This window comes from Daphnia pulicaria, chromosome 5, assembly GCF_021234035.1.
Source record: "Daphnia pulicaria isolate SC F1-1A chromosome 5, SC_F0-13Bv2, whole genome shotgun sequence".
Classification (NCBI taxonomy): Eukaryota; Metazoa; Arthropoda; class Branchiopoda; order Diplostraca; family Daphniidae; genus Daphnia; species Daphnia pulicaria.
This window is the reverse complement of record NC_060917.1, coordinates 1,269,555-1,297,448: the sequence shown is the minus strand read 5'-3', so window position 1 is coordinate 1,297,448 and position 27,894 is coordinate 1,269,555. Positions and strand designations below refer to the sequence as shown.

At 45.0% G+C, this 27,894-nt stretch overlaps 2 protein-coding genes across 4 annotated transcripts; both read right to left on the bottom strand.

Moving 5' to 3' along the window:
* Positions 1 to 150: 150 nt before the first annotated feature.
* On the bottom strand, positions 151 to 23,597 carry LOC124340835 (junctophilin-2-like). Of its 3 annotated transcripts, XM_046793558.1 has the most exons (12): positions 21,609 to 22,414; positions 20,197 to 21,519; positions 16,705 to 16,982; positions 14,963 to 15,174; positions 8,910 to 9,265; positions 8,626 to 8,796; positions 7,847 to 8,005; positions 5,547 to 5,838; positions 3,601 to 4,805; positions 3,308 to 3,490; positions 1,824 to 2,015; positions 151 to 1,578 (listed from the first exon to the last, which is right to left on the bottom strand). In XM_046793558.1, the coding sequence occupies exons 3-12, from the start codon at positions 16,956 to 16,958 to the stop codon at positions 1,492 to 1,494; spliced, it is 3,111 nt and encodes a 1,036-aa protein (XP_046649514.1). In that variant the 5' UTR covers positions 16,959 to 16,982; positions 20,197 to 21,519; positions 21,609 to 22,414; the 3' UTR covers positions 151 to 1,491. The 3 variants fall into 3 exon arrangements, with proteins under 3 accessions (XP_046649514.1, XP_046649516.1, XP_046649515.1); XM_046793560.1 differs by lacking the exons at positions 20,197 to 21,519; positions 21,609 to 22,414 and adding an exon at positions 23,511 to 23,597; XM_046793559.1 differs by lacking the exon at positions 20,197 to 21,519 and having other exon boundaries at positions 21,609 to 22,415.
* Positions 23,346 to 27,894, bottom strand: LOC124340805 (mediator of DNA damage checkpoint protein 1-like). The gene is made up of 6 exons (XM_046793487.1): positions 26,807 to 27,894; positions 24,481 to 26,735; positions 24,352 to 24,415; positions 24,128 to 24,280; positions 23,881 to 24,036; positions 23,346 to 23,817 (listed from the first exon to the last, which is right to left on the bottom strand). The coding sequence occupies exons 1-6, from the start codon at positions 27,753 to 27,755 to the stop codon at positions 23,612 to 23,614; spliced, it is 3,783 nt and encodes a 1,260-aa protein (XP_046649443.1). The 5' UTR covers positions 27,756 to 27,894; the 3' UTR covers positions 23,346 to 23,611.

The following is a 27,894-nucleotide window of genomic DNA, read 5'->3' as shown; positions in this document are numbered from 1 at the left end:
AGTAAAAAAGAAAAGGAAACAAACAAGTTAAGTTCTGATGATTTCAAACTGGAAAGAAGGTCAAAGATTAAATTGTTTATGCAAAAGTTCCAATGAATCCAAACAGAGACTGTAACAGAAGAGGATTCAGAGACTAGGGCGGGTTTTGTCTTTTCTCAAATTTCATATGATACAATTTAAAAGCCAATTGTTGGATTTCGTATACAAAATTACAAATGATCGATATTATATAAGTTCCGGTTGTTGATGTCACCGAGTCCGTGAAAAATAAAGAAAAGGGAAACGAGAAAGGGGGGAGGAGGGTGGAGATGAAATTTGAAACAAATCAAAAAGGATTACATCAGAAGAAGACAAAAACCTCAAACTAAAACCGAAGAGAAGACCAAAGGGAAGGGTCTCAGCGTGATTACAAAATAATTTTCATACAATGAAATTGTGGGCTTTTATGCTGGGCTTTATTCATGTCATATTAAACAAAGTGTGAAAAGGAATCGACCGTTACTGCGGTCGTAGCTCATCTACTCTTTGCTGACACATAACGTGTGTGGGTTTTTTTTTTCTCAAAAAATACTTTAACCGCGTAGTTTCATTCGATCACTCGATGACCGAAATTGACTTCATTAAAGAAGGAAGAGCAAATGGACTAGACAGACAGAAATTATGTACGTGAAGATTGAAAAAAAGGCACTAACCCTTGGACTTGTGTGGCGCGACTTCAAAATTCACCAATACTTTGAAAATTTCTTTTTACAAAAGAAATGATTTTTTTTTTCTAAAAATGTGGCGTTCAAAAAATTCATAACAAACGCCATCTGATGCTCGGGAAATGCAACTGCATTTGGCGACGAGAGGATTATTTTTTTTTCCTTCAAAATATTAAAATAATAACAAAATTCAGGCAAACAACATGACTATAAAGAATGAAGTAAACAAAATGTCACAATTTGTGTTGTCGTTTCATTAGCATCAAGTACACTGTATGTGGGGAAAGTGCCACCTTTTAAAATCTTTTCTCGTCCTCTCGGCTCTTTCTTGCAATAAAAATCCAATAATCCTATCAATCCTTTATTCGTCGTCAAGTCTCCCAATTTAAAAAGACCAGTGACTAATCGTTGCCCTGTTGGGTAAACATGAATTAATTTTATTTCGTTCTAGAGCGCGAAAAGTTCTCTTGGTATGTGGAGAAGCTTTTAGATTAGAAACTCCCACAGTTTCAATTTTTACAGCTTTATGGACATGTCAGTGATCAAAGGGCTAAAAACAGAGAGGAAAAGGTGTGGGGAATTGAAAACAGCATCATATCTAATCAAGGCAATCAAGTTCACTCAAACGTTTTCAAAGAATCACTTGTAGGTTTTCTCTCGTCCTCACTCGCATAAAACCAATTTTTCTTTGCCATGTCAAACTTGGATTGGTTTGAGCAGCAGCTATTCCAATTGATAAAAAAACATGTCACCTATTTTTTATTTTTATTCTTTTTTTTCATTGTTGCTATGTAAGTAGCTTGAAGAAGAGGTATGCTAGTGAAAGATTGATGATCAAGATGAAAATCGTCAACTGTTGACGAGCCAACCAAGCCTGTAAATAAAAATAACCGGATTTAACAGCCGACTCGCTTTGTTGGGTTTTTTGGTTTAGCTCTAATTTCTTCTTGACATATTTGAACGATGTGCACACAATATTCTATGGGTGAGTGTACAGGTCTCCACAGCGGATGCGAATCCTTTCCGCCCAGGAGAGTGGGAGGTTCTATTATTTGACTGGGAAAAACTCGAGTGGACAAAAATGGCAGGGTGAGTTACACATTGAGATATTGATCTAACCTTGACTTGCGGGCTACAGAAATAGAGCAAAGGATTTGCTCTGTAGCGTTCTGCTTCTTCAACTTGGCGTCGGACTTCCTCTCGTCTCTGCGAGCTGAGAACGGAGGCCTCTTCGCGGCTCAGGATCGCGGCCGGAGCGTCGGCAGCACCCGGCAGACTTTTCTTCCTTTTCGGCACCGGAGCCGGAGCCACCTGTGCAAAACCAAATAGCATTCCATTGTTTTTATTACATTGTCGTGTACAATAATACATTGTGGCGAGAGTATATATCTCTGTCTCTCTCGTGTGTGTGTTTCGACTTCCGTGAAAAAAGTGAGCAACATGCAACAACAACAACCGTTGTATAAATATACCATCGCTTTCGGCGGGTCGGGCAGGACGCTGCACGAAGCCCGCCGTGCCAAATATTCCATGTAATCCACAGAGGGCTCTTCATCGTATTCGCCTTCCTCGCCCCACGACCAATTCATGATTAGGTCTAAAAGCACTATAGCTGTTTCGTTGCGGTTGATCTCAATAAATTTTGAAAGATCCTCTTTTTTACTTTTCCCCTTGCCGAGTTCTTTTACTTGGAATGAATCAGCTGATTTGAGATAAGGGGGGCGGCAGATACACGTGTGATCGCGCACTCGCACGGACGCACAAACAGACACACACACACACACGGCATGCACACACACACACGCAAGAGGTCGCCAACTGGGCTACGCCTCTCTCTGTCTCTCTCCTCTTTGACTCGGCTCTGTACCTCCAAAGATATTGGAGTGGAGCGAGCAGGCGAGTGTCGCGATTCGGACTAGAACCTCCTATCGGACAGTTAGTTTCGATTCTTATGCACATCGTTTTCTTTCCTTTCTCTGTCTCCTACTTTCATTCTGTCCTCCCTTTTTGACTGTATCCCTCCCTCCTCGGTGTGTAGTAGCGTCTCTTCTCTACCAAATGGAGCTGCACCGGCTGGAGAGCTATTTCCATCGGGAGAGATTGGCATGAAGCCGCACGCGGGATCCCCCAAACCTATGTGGGACGCTAGGAGAAGGCACTCTCCTACAACACCCTGGTTTTCCCATTACCGAGTCTTTGCTATCATTCTCCAGGGCCGGAGTCCTGAGGAGAATGGGGGGACAGATGGAAAGGGTAGATTCTAAAAATAATCCGCCCGCAACAGTCAAGTGAGAGTGAACGAAAGAGAGCATAAGAATGTCTTATATGTCGAGTGGCCGAGATTCGCGATCGGTACCCTGCCGGACCGGGCGGCAAAACAAAACATGTGCCGCATTCTTGGCTTGACTTCTTCTCGGCAATCTGTTGGCTGGAGATTCGACGACACTATACTCAATATCACTACAGCATTAAAGTTATTACGTGAGCATCGCGCGCCGGTGGGGCGGTCGCCGCATTTAACCGCGTCTCGTTTCACGGGAACGCGCAAGTGCTGTACAGCATTCTCTCATGCTGTGAATGTTTGACGTCAATGACGTGATTACCATTTCTTTTTTGCGGGCGGGCGAGATGTAGAGCGACTCGGTCCGTTTTATCGTCCCCCCACCATCGTGGGGAATTTCCTGGCCGAGTCTCTGACGGAGCAGCATCTCTTCGATGATGTTGCCCGGCTGTCCGTTGCCTCCAAAGCCTGGTATACTTCCGTTACCTGGACTTGTTGACGTTTCCTGAATTTCAAAAAAAAAAAATAAATAAATAGACAAAACCAATGAGTACAGGGGGTAGGTGCAATAGTGGCCTGGAAAGAATGAATGAAGTGATAATAAATAATTCAGACTCTGATCGGTGTGGCCAATCGACGCTGGAGGCTTCCGCTGCTTGGCTGATTGTTGTTGCTTCCGTCGATGCTATCCTGATGAAACCGACTGCTGAGAGCCGAAGGCGTGGGGCTACTACTGAGGAGTGGAGGCCGCTGTCGGGAGCTGGACCGGAAGACCATCTGACTGGGCGTCGGAGCCGGACTAGGACCGCGGCTGCCCATCAGGGATGATTCCTGGCGCGTCAAGGCGATCGAACTCTGCCTGGACGACCGACTGAAACGGTCCATGGACGGATCGCGGCTGCGGTCACGGCTGGGTGGCCGTTTGTAGTGATCAAAGTGGTCGTTCATGGCTTGCTGGAAGTTGTACGACGGATTGTTAGACTCCTGGACGTATCCGCCGCCGACGAAACTGCTGCCGGACAGGGCTGGTCCTCGTCGCAGAGAAGAGCGCCCGCGCTCAAGCTGCCCGTGCCCCACTAAACCTGTTTCTCCTCTCATCTCGTCGCCGCTGCTCGAGTACATGCCACCGTCGTAGTTGCTGGCCTGATTGTAATTGGAACTGCTGTACTGTGGCTGTTGTTGCTGCTGCTGTTGTTGTTGTTGTTGTTGCGGATGCTGTTGTTGCGATTGGACAGACAAATTGGGTCTGAGGCCATACTGATCCTGGGTGGTACTATTCTTCCGGGCCAGGAGACTGTTGATGTTGTTATTGTTAATGTTGTTGTTGTAACTGCTCGGGCCGCCGAATCCGCTTGGGATTACACCAGCTGGGGAGCGACTGCTGTTGGACGTGGCGTAGCTGTCCATGGCTCCGATAGACGGAGCCGTCCATTTTGCCAGCTGATCTGGGTCCAATTTGGGTTGGTAATTACTAGGACTACGGACGCCGCCGATAGCTACGCTGGGTCGACGAGTCAATTCGGACATTCCGGCGCCACCTTCTCCGCCCATGGGTGGCATCAAACTCGAACCACTGTAATCTTCGATTCGGGAGCTGGCGGCCGACTGCTGGGCGCCGTGAGCCGGCCCAATGGCGGCTCCACCGTCGCCAAGGTATCCGTAACCATCGCCGTGTTGGACGTTGTTGGGCGTCAAGTAATTCTGGCCAGCTTTCGGCTGTAACGAAGAAGGTCCAGTCGGACCGGCAGCAGCGGAAGTGGAGATCTGATGTGGAGCCAGGCGCGATAAGGCCGCCAACGGTGGCCGCATCGTCTCCGCACCTATCGGGAAAAGAAAAGAAAAAATGTTATTTTTAATCGATCACGTTCAAATAATAATTTTGAAAAAGTTCGAAGTCGAACGGAATCAATATGGAACTGAATGAAAAAGTTTTACTCTTCGAACCGAATTTTTTCATCTTCATTGAACCCTTCTACTCTACATGTTCCACCGGTACTGAATGCAATCCGTTCGCAAGTAGAGCATCTAGCATCCAGCAAAGTCATCACAGCTGTTTGCAGTTGCTGAGTGATCAATATTGGACTGGCCATGATCGATAACGTGAGCCGAACAAGATTGCGCCGCTCTCTCATCAACGTGGAAAATAGAAAGTCCGCCCGTCTTTCGCTTTCAAACGTGGGCGGAATGAAATATTACGCACGCAAAGCTGCTTTCTCAATCGATATTATTCTTGTTCTCTTCAGTTGTTCCGTCTACTAACGTCTGCTTAGTCAGAACATTCCCGGAAACATGGGAGGAGGTGGGCGCGGGATCAAGACATGGGCCATGTCAAAAGATTCACCTGTCAAGAGTGCAGCCTTTTCGCTTCTTCCCCCCCCCCCCCCCAGAGACATCGTTAAGTTGAGGATTTGACACACAAATGCACTTTTATAGCCTACATATGTGATCGATTTTCTAAGATCCTGATGTTATATAAAAATAAGGAGGGCAAACCGTCGGCACCGAAGGCACTAACAAAAAAGAAAGTGTGAATGGGGAGCTGAGATTTGTCTTTTCTTTACTTGGTTGGAAGTCGGGCGCCAGTTGTTTGGCAATGATGACAGCGAAATCGGCGTCTTCACGGGCGTGGACGGCGGCCACGTCGGCCAGCTCGGCTTTGCCACGCGCCGTTGACGTCCGCGAGATGGCGATATCGGCTTTCTGGAGAGCGATCTTGGAGGCCCGCTGGGCCGCACTGACGGCCGCTTCGATCCTTTCGCGGAACTTGGCCGACCGGATTAAGAACAGGTGTTTCTTCTTCTGCGACGTGATGAGCACGTTGTTCTTGTACTTGCCCTCCTCCTTCGTTCCGTCCTGCAATCCAACAACAATTAATTCGGCTGTCTATATTCCATTTAAGCTATTAGACATAATGGGCCGCCATCATTCAGTATATACACACACAGTCATGCATTTTCAATCGAAATCAATCGTCGTTTTTCTTTAGAAATTAAATCTCAATTTTCCAATGCCTTGAATCCGTCCCTCTCTTATGTGCGGTTGACAATTTCCATTACGGGTTTCTTCTTTCCTGCTCCTCCCCCCCCCTTTGCTACGCCACGTTACTCGACCAAGAATCACTGTCAATCCCTCCCTTTCCGCGTAATCAATCCCGATGACTAGGGCGTGGCAACAGAACCTATAGGAGCTACATACCTTTAAGATGACCCGGGGTAAAAAAAAGAAAGAATGAGCTGGATTTGGAGTATATAGCAGAGGCCTATCGAAAAGAACGAAAAGGAGAATGGACAATAGATTGTTGTCACGCAACAACACAAACTCCTGTCACTGTCTTCTCTCTTTTTTCTTCTTGGTTTCTGTTACATTGCCTTCTCACGTTGAATGTCGACACGGACCATTTGTCTGCAACAGCAGGAGAGTCTCGGGGTCTCTTTCTCGTCTTTCCCATTGGTTAGACGTCGGCTCAACTTCAAGGATAGCTTTACAATCAATCAAGATTTACCCATCTTATATTCCACGTGGCTTTCCACTTCCCGGCCGGCACTACTTACCAGGATTTCCTCCCCCAAAAAACAATCTCCATCGCACTTTTCAAAATAAATCTTTAGTGTAGCCGTGAAACGAAAACAATGTCAGGATATCCGGTTGCAAACAACTTGGTCATTAAACGGCAGTGAACTTGTTCATCGAAAATGATTACGTACACAGACGACGAAACTTTGAAAGGGAACATTTATACTTTCTACAATCCCGACACGATTTAATATTCTTCTTCTGGCGTCGCCGAGACTGGTGAATATTGCAAGAGACGTGTTGAATGTTATTTCGGTGACATGATCTCATCAGCCCACACGGCGTATTTCCACATTTTACTTCCTACGCGAATTCTTTCATTTTTTTCACTTCCGGCTGGAGCTGGATAAAATTGTTGCGGGGGTTTTGTATAGAGATGCATCTTTTTGATTATTTTGGTTAGCGATTCTGAATTTAGATTTCAAAGAAATGTCTCGTACTATTTCCCTTTCGGCGAGCGGAGTTGCACATTTTCTGAACTGATAAAGTTGTGGAATTGATAACGAAAGGTAGTCGAACAGTAGTCGTCTAGGAAAAGGAGTCACCAGTTGATTTTTAGACACAATTTTCCATTGACAACTATTTGTGCCAACTAAGCTCGCTAATACGCTATTCCACTTGAATGGGGGAGCGGAAGAAGAGAAAGTAAAAAGGGACAAATGAAATAATAAAAGGAGATAAAAGAGCACCGATCGGAATGAAAGGGTCCCCACCCCCACCCGACTGTGAAAAATCAATAACTGTGAAAAATAGTGTAGCAAAGAGAAAGGGAACTTTCCCGGTGCCGTGCGAGAACTACTTTAATGCGATCCGAGATCCTTAATTCAGTAGGGAAACTGCTGCTGCTGCTGTTGGATGGGAGTAGAGAAAAGTGACTCGACTATGCTATCTTCTCTTCCCAGTACACACGCATAAAGATTGAAAGCGACTGACTGCCAAAAAAAGCCATAAAGTTGCCCGTGTCGAATGGAGAATTAGAGCTCCGCTGCTGTGCTGATGCACTGTAGCTCGGGGAATACTTTTTGGCCGGGTGACCTTATACAAAAAAAGGAGTCGAGAAAAACTCAAGAAGAAGAAAGAAAACTCAATGTCTAAATATTTAGAGAATGATGTAGTAGCTGCTAGCCTGTGCATTCTGCATAAAGAATATTATGCTGTTTGCCGAAAACTGGCGCGGGAGGGGGGCTGCTGCCGCTGCTGCCTTATTCAACGACGATTCGGTTAGCGCACTGTTTTGTTTCTAGAGTCGACAGAATATAAATTATATCAAAAGCGGGGCTGCACATACCTTGAGTGTAGTGACGCCGTAGCCGTATTTCTTGTTGTTGAACCACTCGCCCTCGTACTTGAGTCCGTCGGATCGTTCGCTGATGCCAAATCCGGCCCTTTTGTCATTCTTCCACTCGCCCATGTACGTCTCCGTCACGCTGGCATCCAGCGGCTCGTCCTGTGGGATGCCGAGCCATCGTCGTGGTCCACCACACACACGCCAACAACAACAAAAACGGGCCGGGGTTCAGGAGCCGCACCAATCAGCGAAGAACATGAAAGCGAATCAACAGAATGTTGCGAGATAAGGAATTGTCAACGAGGAGGAGATCCGAGCCCGTCTATCTCTGCCCGTCTTTCCACCGCGCTCTCTTCATATCTGTCCATCATCATGTCATGTTTCATTTCACAAAACTAAGTCGACAAAATAAGAAAAAAAAAGACCAACGATTCAACCGCACGAGAGATTGAAAAAAAAAAATGCGACATTTCATCATCTGCAATTCAAAAGTTGAAGTAAATAAACTTTTCTCCCGTTTGGAAGTTGAACAAAAATCAGCGATCCACACATCGTTGGATTCGTTAGTTCGACCATTTGGGTAAAGAGAAGTTTGAGAGCGCCAGATTTGAATTGCTGATGAGCTGCGCTCGCGCGGGGAGAAATAAATCGGTGGTCAGTCTTGTGTTATTATTGGCGATTCATATTGAAATGTTGAATCATTTTGAATGAACGGATTATTGAGGGAAAGTGGGGCGAAGCGAAAAGTCGTCGTAAAAGAAAGTCTCGTCGTACGGTACCTCGGCGATGAAAGAGGCGTTAGAGTCGGTATGATGAGAGCCGGCCGTCATGCCCGACTGCGACGACTCGGTGGACATCCAAGAAGCCGAGCTGCCCGTCGAGCGGATCGACGCCGAAGTTCCTCTTTTCTCCAGCTCGCCCGTACTGTGCTGCTTCTTCAAGCGGAGACCCTGAGTCACAAGGGCGAAAAAGCAATGCATCCGCGACGTGAGTCATTGTGGACACATTCCTGGAACAGCACATTGGCGGGAACCATTTATATATATATATTGGCATTACTCACCTGGAACAAAGTCTTTTTGATGGTGGAGGATCGTTCGGAGAAGGAGCGCCGCCTGGCTGGCGGTTCGTCACTTCGCGCCTTTAAGACGAAACCCCCTCGTCCGTCATCGAGCCGCTTGTCGCGGTCGGCCGCCGGATCGGCACCGGCTCCGCCGCCAGCAGCGGATGACGAAGCGGCGGCGCCGTGATGGTGTCCGTGGTGGTGATGATGGCCGGACACAACGTCGGCGCTCCGCAGAGACGTCATGGACGAGCGAACGCTCTTCGGCCGGAATCGGGAGGCCATGCCGAACGGCGCACTCGTCCGCACTCCGTAGCCGTGACGTAGTCCACGTAGCCATTGACCCTGATAAGTGCCTATTAAAATAAGAAACCAAATGAATGAAACATCAGGGGGAAAAATAAAATAAAATTGGTAATGCCATCGGCCTGGAAGCGGAGCAAACATTTTGACATTTAAACAAAAGACGATCGATAATGCTGCTGTAGTATATATACATAGCTACTACCCACGGTAAGTGCTCTATAGATTTACATGGATGGCACTGGTGTGTCTGTGTGTATGTCTATACGATCTTCTTGCTTCTAAGACACATAACTCTCGCCCAGTGCTTCTTTCCCTTTCAGGTCTTGGCTGTTCGCCCACTTGGCCTCCGTTCATTCATTTCCGGTGGGGAATTTGTGTTTTTTTCTTCTTCTTCTCTCTGCCCCACTCGAATCTTTCCGCTTTTTTTTTTTACAAGTTTCTCTATTGATTTAATTCTTCTTCTTTCTTTTTTTTTCTTTTACTCAATCCAATTTCTTTCCTTTTTTTATTTTTCACCTCTCGTTCTACAGGGTCAAACTTTTGTCATTATGATTCGATATGGTCGTCTACTTTTAGCCATTCATCGACTGCGAAGCTTTTTCCTTAATAGGTTTTGATGGGAATCAAAAAGGGGGAACCGGCCATGTTCCGCTAGTTCTTTTTCCCCTTCGACTCTAGTGGGTATACACTGTTTGTCTGTTCACCTCGTTCATTCATCACCAATCAATAAAGAACTGGGGAACCCGGAGCGGAGAGCGAGATATGACGTTGCACTTTGTCAGGTTCGTGCTACGTATTAAGAACCAGTCAGAATTAGATAAAAGATCGGGAATATTATTTCGCCTCATTTTTTAAAATTTGCCAACGATCGATGACTGACCTCCCACACATGAAAAATGAAAGAATGGGGATAAGAGAGAGAAAGCCAACAAGACCGAATAATCGACACCAAAGACAGCACTCTCTGGTCATTTTATGTTCTTGGCGAGATCGGCATTCCGTCTATCTTGCCATTTGTTTCTTTGTCGTCCGTCATCTTCTTTTAGCTTCCACTTCTGATTACATGAGCGCTTTCCTTCCCAACGCTTCATTTTTTTTTCCACCCCCCGTTGCGCTGTCGGAAGCGACTCCGACGTGACGTGAAATTGATGATGGAAAGCGACACCTGGGGCTTTTCTGCGTGTCATCCGGTCGAAAAAAAAAAAAAAAAAAAAAAGAAAAGACTTTGCGCCGCATCAATTCGCTTGATTGAATTGTCGCGCTACATGCATTCTATTTGATTGTGACATGTAATAATAACTTTGTTAATGCAATAATAACCTAAAATTTGTTATTTGCTTCCCCTTTTTCGGGCTTTTGCGGCTAACCAACCATTCCTGGCATATAGGGAATTGCCGACGAAAACAAAAAGCTACGGTACACGAAGGCGGAATCAATCAAGTTTGCGTCGGTCGGAATCAAGCTGCCACAATGTATATACCGTAGAGAGAGAGAGAGGAGGGCCTGTACGCTTTTAAGGGGGACAAGGGAAGGTCTGATCAATTGAAATAGAAACAAGAGAAGAATATCGACAAGGACGCGAGAACGAACAACAAAGGACAATCAGCCATCCGTTTCTACTTTGCTCAAACCTGCCAATTAGAATCATTTGGCTGGGAGTGAGTTGTTGTTTATTCGCGCAATTCACAGAAATGGCTAAAAGTTGAACTGGAAAAATAAGCGGACAGCAAAAAGCGGGAGTGTGCGCTTAAACAGTTACTTATTAATGGATCCAGCCATACGATTTCCCTGTAAATGAGACTCGCAAATTGGCGCAAAGAATTCCTTATTCATTCAACATCCGCGAAATCTTCTTAAACTTTAATTTAATTTACATGCAAATCGATTCGCCAGGAATGTTTTGGGAGCGCAGGGAGATCAAGGAAGAGGAAAAGCATCTGGCGATAGAGAGATGGTCGGTTATTAAACTAATTGGTCCTTTGTGCCATTTTTGGCGGGGGAAAAAAATAGGAACGACAATTTCGGAAGTCTGCAAACTCGTCCATTCCGGCAGACCTCTCTATCTCAAGTGTCTACACGGTATTATCGATTTAGTGACGTCAAAAGTTGTTGAGGCTGTCGCTCGTTTCGAGGCCAGTGCGACGGCGAAGGCCAAGATACAAAAACCAGAAAGAGAGAGACGTATCTAGAGAGAGACGGAGAGATAGGAAGACAACATCAACAGCAGGAGCATCGTTCTCTTTTCTTTAATGGGAGCCAAAGTAGCAACAGAATAAAAGGGTCCAGCTGAGGACATGCCTTGTCTTGATACTTCAAAAGTTCCCCTTTAGCTCTGCTGTGCACTAACACACACACACACACACCATACAATCTTCGCAGAATAGTTGTGTGTGTGTGTGTGGATGGATGCTGCTGCACTGCAAGTAAAATAAAAAGTCAAAGGAGGAAAGGGCGCGGCTCTGAATTGGAACATTATCACCATATCCTCCACCCGCTTGTTTCCAACTGCTGTTTCGTTCATTTCTTTTTTTTTCTTCTTCCTTGTTTATCCACTTTGGCTTTGATTCTTTCCTCCCTTTTTTCCCTGGTTCCTTCTCCCAGTCAGTCCATCATTCCCCCCTTTTGGACAAAAGGGACTCGGAAAGACGATTGGGAGGAAACCGGAGCCAAGAAGTCAAACGGATCGGTTGACTGCTTGATCGTCCATTGAGAAAAGAAGAGTGTGTGTTGCCTCCGATCGCATCAACAACAACAGCAAAAACCAAAAGATAAAAGCCCCCCCAAAAAAAAGAGGAAGAAAAAATTTATTTGGCTTTTAGCCTTTTTTTCCTCCTGTTGTTGTTTCCTTCTTTCTTTTGGGCCTTTTAGTTTTTTTTTCATTCCTAGAAAAAAAAAAACCCAGCGTGATGCACTTCGACAGCAGGAAGTTGGCGAAAACGGATTGAACCGCATACGCATCCGCAGTGCGGATGATGAGTTAAGAAGAAAGGAAAAGGACTTTTCCGAAAAAGTCTCGAGAGGACGTTGAAATTCGGGCATAAACTTGATGAAACCAACCAAATAAAAATACTGCAATAACAGGACGGGAGATGAAGAAAAGAAAAAACAAACAGGAACAAGATAAAAGAGAAACTTGTTATTCAACTTGTCATTGCATGACTATCTTTTCAACTTCTTTCGCTACTATTTGCTCTTCCGTCTTTTTACTTCGGTGAGTACACAAGTCGGCCCCCCCTCCCATCCATTCCCCGCAAATACTTTTAAAGTCAACCAAATTGTTGCCGATGGAATAAATGAAAAAATAGACCCATAATGTAGACGTACCCCCCCGAAAATGGTTAATTGTAACTGTCAAGGATTCTTGGAAGCCCACGGAATCCTGTTTTTGGTTACGCTTCATGCTTGCGTTATTGGTCACTTTTTCTTCCGGTTCTCGGATCGCATCTCAACCAGTAAGTACAACAAAAGCGGCGGAATGATCCGTGATATAACATGACCGCACATCAACTGTCAAGTATTGTACACAAGGGGGTAGGGGGAGGAAGAGATAGAGAGAGAGATCCTGATACTACACACATCTATATGTATTGCCTGCTGGTGGTGGCTCTGGTGCATTGCGTAATTGAATTGATGATAGAAACCGGATCGTTCCGGCCAGCTGCTGCCGCCGACAGACCGCGAGTCCCTCTATGTGTGTATGTTGACTGTTGACATACGATTCAGTCGCCCTTATAAACCCCCTCTTTTGATGTATGTGTGTTGCCTATGTGTATACTACTTTCGGGCTTGAGAAGCTGCAAAGAAAGAGACTTGTAACCATCCAGCTATGGCATCCGCCCGGGTTGTATACACACTGTGTCCTCTCTTAGGCCCTCTTAGATGATGTACCATCAACATGTTTCGCTGTCTATCTCTCTGTCTAACCCGTTGTATAGTTCAGCTGCAGTCGCAGCGAGAGACACAGAGAGAGAGAAGGATCTTTTCATTGCGAGTAACTCTTTTGTTTGGTTTTCTTTCGCCATTCTACGGCCCACGCGCGCTCACATTCCTGTCGCTACTGCACGTACTCTCTGATATATAAATGTAGCTAGCTGCGCTCTTCTTCATCATCAATTTTCAATCAAGGCAGCCCAGCCGCCAGTGAACACATCGTGAAAACACATTCGTCCAGAATGAACTAAGATGAAAGAATGATGAACATGTTATTGTTGCCTTTCTTTCGTTATCTCGTTTCACTTTACCAACTTGCAAAACTAAAAGTTGGACGTGCGGCTCTTGACAACTCACGATTAGTTTAAAATATTCGACTTTTGCCGGTCCCCGATCCCCATAATCCATAAACGACGCAGCAGAAGCCCATTCGTAGTCAATGAAAAACCATTGGTTACGCCCAAATACATCTGACCCCCTGGCCCCACCTGTTATTTATTCGTAGAACAATTCCGCCCCAAAGGCTTTCGGGAAAAAAGTAATAACAATAAAAGATCCGTTTGCGGAGCAGCAGACTGTAAAGACTCTACAATATTGAATACGAGATTAGAAGAACTTTCCAATCCAATGAATGGATTCGGCAGGGATCGATGGGAATAATTCCAGTCCATAGCGACGCACTCTGATGGCTGGAAGTCGATCGATCAAAGCAGAAACAAATGGCGCATTATCAGTGGACCAAGTCAAGTTTAGATAGACTTGTTTAAGGCTTGACATGGCCGTCTCATTTAGCTCGGAGATATACTCAACGCGCTCGTTGCGCCAAAAATTCTTTGCCCAACAAAAAGAGAGAAGGATCGAGAGTGGGGAGAAAAAGAAACGAAACGAAGGCGAACGATTTGAAATGGGTGGGGGAATTTGTTTCGTCGGAGCGGGAATGTCAAGAATCTTATCCAGCGTCAAATCACGAGGAGTTGAGTCTACGCACAAGAAAGGGAGAGAAATGATGATGAGAAGGTGATGGCGGTCGGAGAAAGAGGTCAGACTCTTGAATTCCTAAACGGAGCCACACGCAGACGAGGAAAGAGAAGAAGCCCAGAGCTTTGAGCAACTTGTGCCAATCGAAAATGGTTCGCCTTGAACGCCAAAAGAAATCCCGCACGGGACAAAAAATAAAAATAAAAACTTTGACTAAAGAGAAAAATGATATGAAATCCATGACGGGTGGAAAAAGAAGAATAAAACACCAAGCGTAAACTATTCTATATGCTATATAGTCACAACTACTACTTAACTCAGCCAAAAAATCTCTGGTATGAAACGGAGAGAAAGTCAAGAGAATGAAGAAACTCTGGTAAATGGCGAGGAGAAAAGGACAAGTAGAAGAAGAAGAAGAAGAAGACGAAGAAGAAGAAGAGGGGATTTATTTATACCCAGGGCCGGGGACGTACGGGACGGAGACGAGTAGTAACGGAGCAGCCATGATGCCGCGCGAACACCAGTCCCGTACTACTACAACATACAACAACTAGCGCTTTTCAGCAGATCGGGGCTGAGGGCGTTTGTTCTTTTTCGTCGTTTTTTGTTTTTGTTTCGAAATTGCGAAATAATGATTTCCTTATTGGACGATGGAGTAGAGTCATGCCAATGCATGGCATTGTACTAACTAGCTGGCTTGCTAGCTTGGCCAGCTGTTCAATCAAGGCCGTCTTTTATTATCAAAAGTCAGCATTTTTTGGCATGGACCTGAGCCCTGCGGGCCTGTCGTACGTGTAAAAGTCGTCAATGTGGAAAAAAGTGTGTCGACGGGTACATACCTCCGTCGGCGTAAGTCTCGGAGCCGTAGCCGTCCTGCAATCCGTTGGCCCAAGTGCCATCGTACTTGGCCGTCGAAGTCAGCGATTGGCGGACACCGTAACGGCCTTTGAATCCTTGCGTCCACTCGCCACGGTAAATCCAGCGGCCGCGCGACTCGACGCCCAGACCGTGCCGTTTTCCATTCTGCCAGTGCCCCTCGTATGTGCTCCCTCTTTAATCACAAATATAGACAACACATTTAAAAAAAAATAACAATAACAAATGATTAGCAATATGGATAACTGAATCAAAGTATAAACTGTTTTTCGTAGTCGGCAACACCCGGAAATCGACCAAGTGGAGTAAACAAGAATATCCTGGAAGGGCGCGTTAAGTAAATGGGGAGGAGGAATCCACTCGAGATAAGGAAGCCGGCCAGCACACAAGACCATAAGAAGGGACTGCTGCTGTTTTTGTTTTGTTCCCTGGTTGTTCTTTGTAATTGGTGAATTGTACAATGAACTGGAAACTATTTTTGAATCCAGCGCGCCCGCCCTACTTACAATACAAATAGCGGAGCTAAAACAATGTTCACTAGCCAACAGGAAGTGCTGGATTCGGGGAATAACAAAACAACCACACACAACACACGACACCCGGTGATAAATCAAACGTCAACGAAAAGGCCCAAATAAAAGAGAAATAAAAGGGGAGAAAAGGAGGGAAGTTATTATCCAAAAGACGTCAGGAATCGAACACCTCCACTTCCGGCCATCGGCGTCTAGCTGAATAGGCACGTTCGACGATTATTGGGCGGGTCTCATTGAGACAGCTAGCAAGTGTCTCTATCGAGCGACATGCAAGGGGAAAATGAAGGGTGTATATACATTTCACGTGTCTCAAAGGAAACAACAAAAGGCGATCGATGATAAAAGAGATAAACAAACAAAATAAAAGAGTCTCCCTTTTAATGGACGGAAGAAAAACCAATAGATGATAAAACAGCCAATTATTGAAAGGTATGTGTCTGCGTTTCGTTTGCCATATGCTTAGCTGCTCTGCTCTTTCTTTCTTTCTCCGTCTACTAGACGTACTACTAACTATATGGTCCCCTGGCACCCAAACTCTCTCTCTCGCCCAACATCGGCCATCCACTCGGCGTTTTCTTCTCTACCGAGACTTAGAGAGAGAGCATCTAAATTTAGTCCGGCCAGGCCCAGCAGCAGCACCCTTTTTCTTTCTTTACAATTTTCGATTCACCTCGACTCTTTTGTGTTGGTTCTTTTGTTCGCCCCTTTTCGTGATAGTCCAATAAAATGAGGAAGAAGGGAACTCTACGATATTGATCATCTTCATAGAAACGCGCCCCCCAATTAGGAGAGCCGACACTGTTCCACTAGTTCCCTGCGGCCCTTTGAGACTCTGTTGCTGCTCCTGCCTCACGAAATACGGCATCACTGATGCAGTTTTGTCTATTTGTTTGGGGAATGCAGCGGATGTACTGTAGGAAAAGTACAGTATTTTCCTTATCTGCGTGAAGCGCAAGAAATTCGTCGAGAAGGGAGTTCACTCAAGGTTTCACGGATGACTGAGCCCTGCGCAAGATTTTGATCTTGAGGGGGAAAAAAAGGATCGGGGCTCTGACATTGATATTGGGGCGGAGAAGGCAACAGGTGTGTTTATAAAATGATTGCTTGTTATAATTCACTTGTGTAACCCGGTCGACGTTCAAAAAGATGAAAGGAAGGATATTTTTTTTTACCCTGGCCAGGTGTAAACACCGGAAACTTCAAAACCGTAGTTCCAGGAACCGGAATATTCTCCCTGGCCTTTGAGACCGGTGCAGACGCCATGTCCGTGTGCTTTTCCGTCCTCCCAACCGCCGCAGTACATTCCTCCGTCATCGAAATCGAACCGGCCACCTTGGACCGGTTTCTGCGGACTGCTGCTCATGCTTCCGCCGATTCCGCTCACTCCACTGCCACTGGCCACACCCGTCGTCACGTTCGGCTGCATTTTGGCCTATTGGCACCACCACCCCTATATCAAATATAAAAAACTTTTCATCATTTTTGAAACAACATTCATGTGTAAAGGCAAAATTAAAATTCCACTAAAAATATTAAATTTACGCTCTTTCGATTCCGGAATTCCGGAATGGAAAAATTTTGCCATCTTCTCTCAATTGCAATGTGAATAGGGACCAAATGGAGAATAGAAAAGCCAACGGTCAAAAGGCAAATAAAAATTAAAAAAAAGGACATGAGGCAACAACAAAATAAAGAGCAGAGATAAATAAAAAAAAGAGAGAGATGGTTTGATATAGTGAGGAAAAAGGAATAAAATAAGAAAACGGAGAAGGAGGAGAATCTGGAATCCATCCAGTCATAAAGTTAACAACACGAATGATGAATGATGAATGACGCTCTCGGCTTTTTGCTCTTTTTCCTCCTTCGCAACCTCCCAAATCCAACCCACTATCAAACTCCCCACAACAAGAAGAAGACGAGAGGGAGGAGTAGGTCGGGATCGCTTGCCAAATTCCGCATCTTCTTCAACTTCCTTTTTTTCGTTGGGAGAGGGGGGATTTTTGCTTGTTTTTTTGGCTCAAAGACTTTTGTATGTGTGATGTTCATTCCATCTTGTTTGATATTATTTTGTTTCTTTTGTTCGTTCTGTTTTGTGCGTTGGTAAGGAGAGATTTTCGGGACTTGAGAAGCGCTTGCGTGGATGTCGTCTGAACACGTCCTGGGCGTTATTCAAAAGTAGCAGGAAGGAGAAAATGGTCTATCATCGATTAAAGGATCTCGTTTCACCGTCGAAAGACCGAACAACAAAAGGCGTTCAAGCTTTGGAAATCTGACGCAAAAGAAAACAAATGAATCAAACAGTTTTGACAAGCAACCCCCTCTCAAAATACATTCGGTTTACCGGGCTATCACTCGGCAGTTAGTTCGATAGACGGGAAAAGGGTTCAGCAAGGAATTAATAATCGTATTAGCGACTTTTCGGGGAACGTTTGAGGGATCAATGAGAGTTGGGATTGCCTCGACCCGGTGTGCGAATGAACTGATTGCTACTCGTTGCGGATGAAAAAGAAAAGTAACTTGTTAAAACCGAATCTATTTAGAAAAGATCAACCATTTGGAAAAACTGCCATTCCATCCATTTAAAGTCAAAACGTTCTGCAGAATCCTGGCGGTGCTATTCTAGTCCCATATGAAAGCAATATGAAGAGAATTGTGCCTTTGGAATTAACAAAATACCCAACGGACACCTCGCTCATCTAGGATAATCTCTTTGCAGGCTTCTTTTCCTAGAAACAAGACAGGATATGAAAGAAGCACTTTTCTTTGATCCAGCTGTCTGGACTCTCTGACGTCTCCATCCTTCCCTACCGTCTGAGGTATGGTCAGTTTTAACAAGGATATACAGTACGTACACGTATCCAACGTAATAGAGAAACCGCATTTGGTTTCTTCCCGCTCACCCACCGCATGACGCTTCATCCATTCTATTGGATTTGGCAGTTAGACCTACATCAATATTTTAACTATTCCGCTTTGATTTTTTCCACTTGCTGACGACTAAAATAAACCGGCGCAACTTGTTTCTGGCGGACACTCTGTCCGTCACTTTGATGGCAAAACTTTGATAGAAAAATGGGCAGACGATCGGCAATTAGTCTTGAAATTGGCGGAGGGATTGCGTGTGGGGAAATCGGGACTGAAGGAGTACAGAATGGAGATTGGCAAGGAATCGATAATCTTCAACAAGATTTCGACAAGCGAAGTGCGTGTTCAACGCAGAGAAACGAGAAAAACTATTCAGCAAATAAAATGAATAATAGAACACGCATCTGATCTGAGCAGTTCCGGCAATTTGTGCCTAGCGACCTGGCGCGTTTGCAGACGTTAATGATTTGAAAAGAATGAATAACGTGTCACCATGACTGGACAACCACAATTCAAGCGCATTCCGACAATGACGTCATCAGTCTTGAAGCCAAAAAAAAAAAAAAAAAAAAAAAAAAAAATCGCGTTAATAAACGTTGGGTCAGTCGGTGGCGGTGATGGCCAGTTTCAACCTGTTCACGTAACGATATTTAATCTACAATTCATCATCTTTGGTTTCCCGCTATTTCAACTGTTTTGACGTTCCATTCACGTGTCGCCACTACACATTTTGATTGTGTGAAATGCCAACTTCAACTTTAACTTCGCCGTGTGGAAAATTGTTAAACGATCAATTCACCTTGGATCCATTTCGTTATCTGATCTTCTTTCAATCTGCAACGAGAACAGATTGATAGATTTCGAATTTCTTTTTTAAATAAGACAAAAAAAAAAAGGTTTGCCAAAGATTTCTCCTTTTCCATCTAAGCAAATACAAAAACAGGCCCACAAAGAATTCCATTTTGGCGTTGACCCACGAGCTAGGCGAATGCATCGCCGAGAAATCCAAACTGTACGGTAGTGCATTCTATAATGAGATAGATCGAGAAGCGAATTTCATCAAACGGATCAGCAGGTCCGGATGTTAGCCCGGAGCTGGGAGACCAGTCACTCAGCGACGGAAGAAGAATGGAAATCGAGTGAGTGACGGACGGACAGACAAACAATCAAATCATTTGCCTGTGACTCCTTCTTGTATTAGGGAGAAGAAACGGAAAGAAAATTCTGAAGAGAAACCACCACCACCACCTTATTCCCCGTTCGCCTCCGGCCTGGCACGTTACCGCTCACACAAGGGCCACGTCGAGGACGGGCGGGCGCCGGCTAGATTTTAAAAATAACACGCGGGATAGAGAGAGAGACCTCCTACACTCTACTTACACACTCTCTTAGCTTCTTGCTCCAAAACTCCAGTGAGAGCCAATGCAAAAAAACGCATAAAAACAAAAAGGATATTTCAACCAACTTGGCATTCTTCGACACGATCTCGAATTCACGACCCTCCCAACCAAACTTTTCCAACCCTTTTTTTTCCCGTTTTGATGATGCTCAAACACGCACTGACCACCCTCATCGCACATTACCGAATGACGAAGGAACTGCTAGGGTCGCTTGAGATTCGCAAATAAATTTAATTACTAGCACGAACCAAAACAGTCGGAATGATGGAGGGTCTAATTGAAAATTTAAAAAAAGGGGGGTCGATCTAATTCGCCGGATAACAAATCAAATTGAGAAAAATAGATAATCCAAGGCTGATGTGAGGGTTTTCTGTGCGTGTGTGTGTGTTTGTTTGTTACCTGAACGTGGATGAGAGTAACGGAGCTTCACTTTCCCTCGTTTTCTTCGGCGAACGCTCCGAGAAGGAGAGAGAAACGATGCAAAAACTATGGGGGGTTGTTGCTTGCAGTTGGCCAGAGAGCGCAAGAAGAAGAGAAGAGGCTTCTATTCCGTTTTTTCTCTTCTCTCTTGAATTTGATAAAAATTGTCCTTCACTCCCTCAGTCCTTTTTTTTAGGTTTCTTCCTTCTTCTTCTCCTGTCGGAGTTCTGTGTGTGTTTTCGTTGGAAAGGGAAGGGCGGGATAGTGGGTGGGGCAAGTGTGGGTTACGTTCCGAAAGGGAGAAAGAGTGGTGGTATGGGGGCTGTGTGTGGCTGGGCGAGAGAGTTAAATTTACACTCCGGCGGGCCCCCAGTCGCCGTTCTATTTCCAGCAGAAGCAGAGCAGCAGGAGCAAATCTGAGGGCGAGCTGGAGTCGCTGTGTTTCCTCTCGGTTGTCTCGTTTTCAAATGCCGAAACAGCAGAAAAGAATAAGCAGGGAGAAAGAAAGAGAGAGAGAGAGAGAGCAACTAGCTTAGCTAAAGCCAACCAGCCAGCTCTTCAGCAGCTGAACGCGAAGATTGAACCAAGTTGGCCTTTTTGGCGCACTACTCCGCCGGCAATCCGAAGTTGGAGTAGTAGTCGTCGTCGTCGTCCTAGTCGCAGTTGTTATATACTGATGCACCACCACCACCAACACCTTCTGCTCCTCCTCCTTCTCTTCTTCTTCTACACTTCCTCCCGATGACGACGATATCGACGACTGTCTCCGCTCAAGTTGCGAGTCCAGTCCAGTCCGGTAGCGGCTGAAGTGGCACTAGCGCACACACCAAGTGCAGACGACTGGCGACGATCCGCAGTCGTCGTCGTCCAACACCCACCCAACAACAACGGGTGGATCTTTAAACAAGATCCTACCGTGTCACACTTTTCCTCCGCACTTTGCGTTCGATCCGAAACATACACCAACAAAACTTTTGTCCTTGTTCTCCTTCTCCTTCCAGTATATCGTCCGTTTGATCTCGATGCCCAAAAAGGGGATTGCGATGATTTGTTGGAGAAATATTTACGGATTTTATTTCGGCCGCCAGCGGTAATGAAGAAGAATCAAGGGACGGCCAGGAAAATAGGTTTCCTTCTCCCTGAAAACAATTCCAACGACTCCGACTCCGGTGACAAAAGCGTATGACCCCATCCGCGCCAAAGAAAAAGAGCCAAAAAGGAGGTGGTGGGCAAAAAAGCAAAATTCCAATGGCCGAAAGAGAACGGCGAAGTGGGGGCGACGATGGGAGGAAAACTGCTTGACTATACAACCAACACAAAACAAATAAATAGGCAATAAAAAATAAGTTGAATAATCAAAGCAAATCAAAACAAAAAAACAAGAAACGCACACAAATCTTATCCTTTCCACCAGTCACCGGATTTTCCCCTCACACCACTTATGTCACACAATTCAATGCAAATTTTGATCGCTGAATCTTCTCTTTCCTCCCGTTTTCAATTTCGATTCAAAATGAATTCAAACTGAATTGGCTGAATATTTTTGCGAGATTGTCCCTCCCCGAAATGAAGAAACTTTTGAACACAGAAATTTCTGAAATTAAATTCCACACTTTCAGTGCACGGCGTTCGAAGGTTGTTCGTCCTTCGTTCTTTTTTCTTCTCTCTCGTTTACAAGAAAGAAAAATAGAAAAGGGGGATGAGACAAAAAACAAAAAAAAAAGAGAAAACCAACGGCCTTTTTTTCCTTCTTTTTGTTTGTTTGTTTGACGGACGGGCGGGCGGAGTAAGAAAAAAAAACGACGTTGTCGGATGTCGAAGGAAGTAGATGTGGGCAAGGCCGCGGCCGGCGACCGACTGAACGTACACCTCGTCTTTCGGTCGGAGAATTTCTCGCGCGAAGAAAAAGAATAGGAAAATCCCAAACAGAAAAAAAAGAAGAAGAAGAGAAGGAACGCGTAAGGAAATCGACAGCAGCGCCGCTGTTGGAACGTCAACGCACACGGCGCATGAGTGGTGTCTGTGTGCGACTATAGGATACGACAGTAGGTGACGGTCCCAACCATCCTGCGTGAATCCAATCAAGCACGAAGCACCTAACTAACTTTTGGGTCTAAATAAAAAAGAAAAGGAAGAGAAAACGGTTTGGACGAATAAGAAGTGGGACTGAGAATTTTTAGAAGCCCTGTGCACAAAGCCTCCTCATTTGCTTTTACTTTTCACGTTAATAGAATTGACAGTGTGGTCATGAGCACCAATCGAGTTCGTTCCGGACAAAAGTGGTGGCTATAAAAAAGTTGTCACAACAAACAGAACAAAAATAACAAGGGGAATACGTCAGTATTAAATAAGAAAAGAGGAGCGTCGACAAATATCAATAACGACTTGAGCATGTTCAATGAGGTGACCGGCCTTTGCGTGCCGGGAATAGGGTATCCACCTAGCTTAAACCACTACTCTCTAAAAGCTGCCGTTGGTGCTGGGTCGAAGTGGCTAGTCTCTCTGTAGGCGGTTCCGAGTCTACGTACGTACGTCGTGTACCCATCACAGCACGAAAAAGGGGAGATCACGGTTTCCATGGCAACTTGACGACCCTCCCTTGGAAATGATCCACTACAACACAACAGGGCCGTCCTATCCTTACTCCAACACCACTATTCCCTATGCCAGTGGGGTGGATGGGTGAGCCGCGGTATGAACGTCGTTGGTCATAAAACATTTGGTAAGCGTGAGGCAGCATATTATAGCACACAGCAGCATGCTAAGGGTACCGTCACACAGCCACCCGCTCTGCCAAACCAATCCACCACCCCCAATCCATTTCCACCTTCCGCTTTCTGACGCAAAGCCGCTCGGTGGGTCTTCGTGTCACGTTCGACCATCTTTCGTTGTCTCTATTCGATAGAATCCCGTTAACAAAGGATTGACGCGAAACTCGATTCGTTTTGTGTCTCTATACAATACACATGTTCCCCGCTCTCTCTCTCTCTCTCTCTGTTGTATGTGCTTTGTGGGTATTTGGGAACGCAAAGTTGGGGTTGGCATCGCCTACAGTCCGAGGCGATTAGTTTTCCAACAGACACGTCGGCTTCTTCCCTTGTCTTACCCTCTACATAATAAGAACATCATTATCATAAGTATAAGCCTTTAATCAAAGTATTGTTGTACCTTTCTTCTTCTCCTTCTCGTTAAGACACGACAGAATTATTAACGAACACATTGGGAGTGTAGTAGTACAAGGCTCAATAAAAAGAGAACCAAAAAATATTAAGAATAGAAGGACTATATAATACCATTATCAACTGGAAAGAAAAATCCGGGAAGGGGAAGCGGGAGAAAGTGTCGATATTATGGGAAAACGTTTCGAGTTGGCGTTTGATATGATTTGGGCCATCTAGACGTCCAACTTGAATTTGTCTGGCTCGAAGACTTGCTGCAGGACGCCACTGAGGATAGCCTCTTTGTCGACCAGTGTAGCGCATCGCTTCTTCCATTTGGGCCACAGTTGCTTGTCTGATTCGCAGCTGATGACGATCTTGTTGTCGTCTACCGAATTGTCGCTCTCTTCGAAATAAATTCCGCCGCAAGACTCGACAATTTCTAGGAGCCCAAACTTTTAAGTGAGTGGACGTGTCATGGTGTGAGATTAGCACAGTGTGGTACCTTGCATTTCAACCGGCTTTGGCAACACAGATGGAGTGGCGTGGAAAATCCAGCCGGACAAAAGGGGGGTCTCTTTGGCGACTTCGAGACTTGCGGAAAGTTTGAAATCAAACTTTTCTTCGCCCGCTTTGTCGATGAGCAAGTGAAGCCATGGATCTAAATTATCACACAAAAGAGAGAAAGAAGTTATAATAACGTCATCAACATGAGATGACGCTATGAGCATTTCCGACATTAAACTTATTACCAACAAACTTTCGACTGGTACGGCACGTGGTTAACCATTCCACACCAACTATGGGAGTGCCCAGACCGACACAGCAAAGGAACTTGAGGGTACGGCGAACGCGGTCTGTAACCAAGACGGAGCAATCTTTAAATGTCGTGACAACACGACCCCCTAAAGAGTAACAAATCAGAAAAAGTAAGTAAACAGGATACATTGACAAAAATATTAAAGGCGGATTTTACCCAGACTTTCAACAATTTTGCCGTGTTCGCCGTCGTCATTGATGACAGTGAAGAGGACTCGAACCTATGCGAAACCATTTCCGATATTATTTTAATAAAACCAAAGGAAACAGTTTATTGTTTTATTACCTGGCCCGCCAATGCTCGCTTCCGCCTGCGCGTTGCCTCTTGGATTGAAGGTGAATTGGATCCGACGGAGGATGTCACGGACAAGTCGTCCCTGTTGTTGTTGACGCTACGTCTACTTCGACGCTGCGCTGCAACTGTTGTCTTATTCAAGGCACTTTCAAGAAGTGAACCATCTGCCAATTCTTTCTTGACTTGGTTTCGTGGTGTCCTTTTGGCCAACAGTGGGGAAGTCGGGGGTTCAACAACACTGACACTTGCCACATCCTTTTCTTTTCGTCCAACGCGAGTCTTTCGGCTGGTTCGTAAGTTTGTAGCTCGGTTTTCTTCACTCGATTCAGCTGCATCAGATAAGAGCACCGACGTAGATGCCTTTGGGATAACTGGTTTCATGGTTTCACTGGGCTCCTTCGGAATCGAAGCCTCGATTTTGGGTGGTCGACCTGGACGTCGTTTAACTGCTGCTGTAACAACTGGTTCAGAAACATCTTCATCGGATGATTTGATTTCCACTTTTAATCCTTTAGCTTGCCGGCCTGGTTTTCGTGTAATCGCTGTAACGACTGGTTCAGAAACATCTTCATCGGATGATTTGACTTCCACTTTTAATCCTTTAGCTTGCCGGCCTGGTTTTCGTGTAATCGCTGTAACGACTGGTTCAGAAACATCTTCATCGGATGATTTGACTTCCACTTTTAATCCTTTAGCTTGCCGGCCTGGTTTTCGTGTAATCGCTGTAACGACTGGTTCAGAAACATCTTCATCGGATGATTTGACTTCCACTTTTAATCCTTTAGCTTGCCGGCCTGGTTTTCGTGTAATCGCTGTAACAACTGGTTCAGAAACATTGTTCTCAGATGACTTTACTTCGACTTTTATTCCCTTGGCTTGCCGGCCCGGTCGTCGTTTAATCGCTGTTACAGGTTCAGAAGCATCCGATTCATTGGAAGACTGTATTTCGATTTTGTTTGCTGCTTTGGGAGGTCTGCCTGGTCGTCTCTTGGTCGCAACAGGTTCCAGATTCGGCTCGGAAATATCAAACGTTCTTCTGGTATTGGGGACAGGCCTGCGAGATGACCGCCTAGGAGTCGGTATTTTGGCAGTACTAGGACCAGCTATTGCCGTGATCTCAACTGGTGCTGTAGGCGGTGGTAATTGAGCTGAAACCTTTTCTGCGGCGTTTCCTTCTTCCACGGATTCCATTTGATCGTTGTCAATGACTTGCCGAATTTGCTCCAAATGAGTGGTTGGAACTTCCACTTCAATGGCTTCGAAGCCAAGAAAAGGAGGCTCGGTAGATGATGCGGATGCTGCTAGTGTGGGCAGTGGCGAATAATGCGAAGCAAAAGTGAGTTCAAAATCACTTTCAACGGAGGCGGCGTCATCGATTGGCATTGCTTCATCCCCTTTAGTTGACTCTAGGTCCATATCCTGCGGGGTAGATGTTCTATGATCGATGGATAAATTTTTCTCAGGCAACAATTGCCGGCAAGCATGGCCAGATCGTCGAACAATTTTCCTTTTTTTTCGTGGGGTTTCATCGCTAACTAATGGTGATTCAAAGTCATCAACCACAAAAGGCGTTTCGGCCACAATGGGCATCTCCTCGGAGACCCTTCCAGACGTCGTATGGGGAACGAATGGAGTTTCGGCGACAAAAGCTGGCGATCCTTGATCACGGAATACAGGGGGAGAAAGGACTTGCGTCTCATCGTCTGCCTGTTCGTTATGAGAATCGTAGAAATCAAAGACGGGCGATTCTGGTATCGTTGCTCGGTCCATTTCAGTGGTAGGATCACGTCTTGAATTGCTTGGATTTTGATCGTCATTTTTATCTTTTTCAGATTCGATGGTTGAATTTTGAACAGTGTCCAGCTCGGCACAAGGTGAAGAAACATCGAAGAGATCCGGGGATAAAGGACACGAGTCAGCAGTTTCAGAATCCCAGTTGTCAACTTTTTTCAAAGCACCCCAAACATCTCCCCCTCGGAGCGGACGTTTATCTTCCGTACTCTGCGTAGAAGGGATTTCTACCGTGGAATTCAGATGGTGAACAGGAGAGGAAGGTAAAGTTTCGCAATCTGATAGCTCATCGTTTTCAGCGTCCGTGATGACTGTAGCAGCGGAGGAAGGGCCTCGTTCGAAAGAATGTATCAAGTCAGGAATTACCTGAGTTTGATCACTGTCATCTTCTTCAATTTCCATATCACTTGAAGCACTTGTTCTCCTGACTGGAGATGGTACATCTTGAATAGATTCTGCAAAATAAATTTAAAAAAATATTTGGGTTATGTATATGTGAATCTGTGGGATCTTCATCTTTTCTTACCTGTCAATGAAGTATCTTTAGGAGCAGAATTTGGTTTGGTTTTAGACCTAACTGGTAAAGGTTGAGTGGGGCCATCATATATGGGAGTTATACTTCTTGTACATTCCGTCAACTTTGTATTATGCCTAACTGGCAGGGGTTGAGTGGGACCATCATACATGGGAGTTTCGCTTCTTGTACATTCCGTCAACTTTGTATTATGCCTAACTGGCAGGGGTTGAGTGGGGCCATCATACATGGGAGTTTCACTTCTGGTATATTCTCTTTCTGGACTACCTCTTCTGCCAGCTGGAGAAGGTACTTCTGGATAATAATTTGGAGATATAGGAAGAGTATCAAAATCAGATATGTCTATGCTTTGTCCAGCTTTTGAAGCATAAGCAACGTCTTCTTGTGAAGAATTTGGTGTGATGTGACTTTTGATTGATAGTCGTTGTGTTGGACCTTCATATAGGGGAATCTCAGGACTTATGCAATTTGGCTGAGTTGTGCTACTAAAAGTGTTCACTTGATGCACCAGAGGAAGAAGCTGAGTTCTGTCGTCATCCGTAAGTGAACTTGCAGAACTGGCTGGTCTTGAATTTAGTTTTTGGAAATCAATTTCATCATCCTTAGTTATAACAGGAGATTCTGGTATTGTTTCACAATCTGAATCAACAATCTGTTTTGTTTCTGATGAAGTAGATTGCCCCACAGTTGTTGTTGAAGAATTAGATCTTAATCCTGAATCCTTTAATTTTAATGGCTGTGTTGGGCCACTATAAAGCACAGTTTCGATTTCAGAGTTGTATCTATTATCTTTTTGTGACTTTCCTTTATTCCTTTCCACGTTTTCGAGTTCTCCAATGGCTTGAGTTTCTTTTTCATATATACTATCTGAGCAGTCAGATTCGTCGTACTCATACGGGACAGTAGACATAGAACTTAAATCATCTTCTGAATCACACATTTTTTTTTTTTTTTTGTACTTCACAACTTTCAATACCAATTTTTTGCACTTATTTTTCGATAAAATATTGAACTTCACTTCCCGCGCTGAACAAATCCATGCTCTTCTCGCATCGTTTCAAAACAAGCAGACGAACTAG

Excerpts from the sequence above, each read along its gene's own strand:
- LOC124340805 (XM_046793487.1), bottom strand. The coding sequence starts at position 27,755 with ATGTGTGATTCAGAAGATGATTTAAGTTCTATGTCTACTGTCCCGTAT. Across the intron at positions 24,416-24,480 it reads AGCGAGCATTGGCGGGCCAG|GTTCGAGTCCTCTTCACTGT; the intron begins GTAATAAAACAA and ends GGTTTCGCATAG. Across the intron at positions 23,818-23,880 it reads AAAGCCGGTTGAAATGCAAG|AAATTGTCGAGTCTTGCGGC; the intron begins GTACCACACTGT and ends TTGGGCTCCTAG.
- LOC124340835 (XM_046793560.1), bottom strand. The coding sequence starts at position 16,958 with ATGCAGCCGAACGTGACGACGGGTGTGGCCAGTGGCAGTGGAGTGAGC. Across the intron at positions 5,839-7,846 it reads ACGGCGTCACTACACTCAAG|GACGGAACGAAGGAGGAGGG; the intron begins GTATGTGCAGCC and ends GTTGGATTGCAG. Across the intron at positions 1,579-1,823 it reads TCTGTAGCCCGCAAGTCAAG|GCTTGGTTGGCTCGTCAACA; the intron begins GTTAGATCAATA and ends TTTTATTTACAG.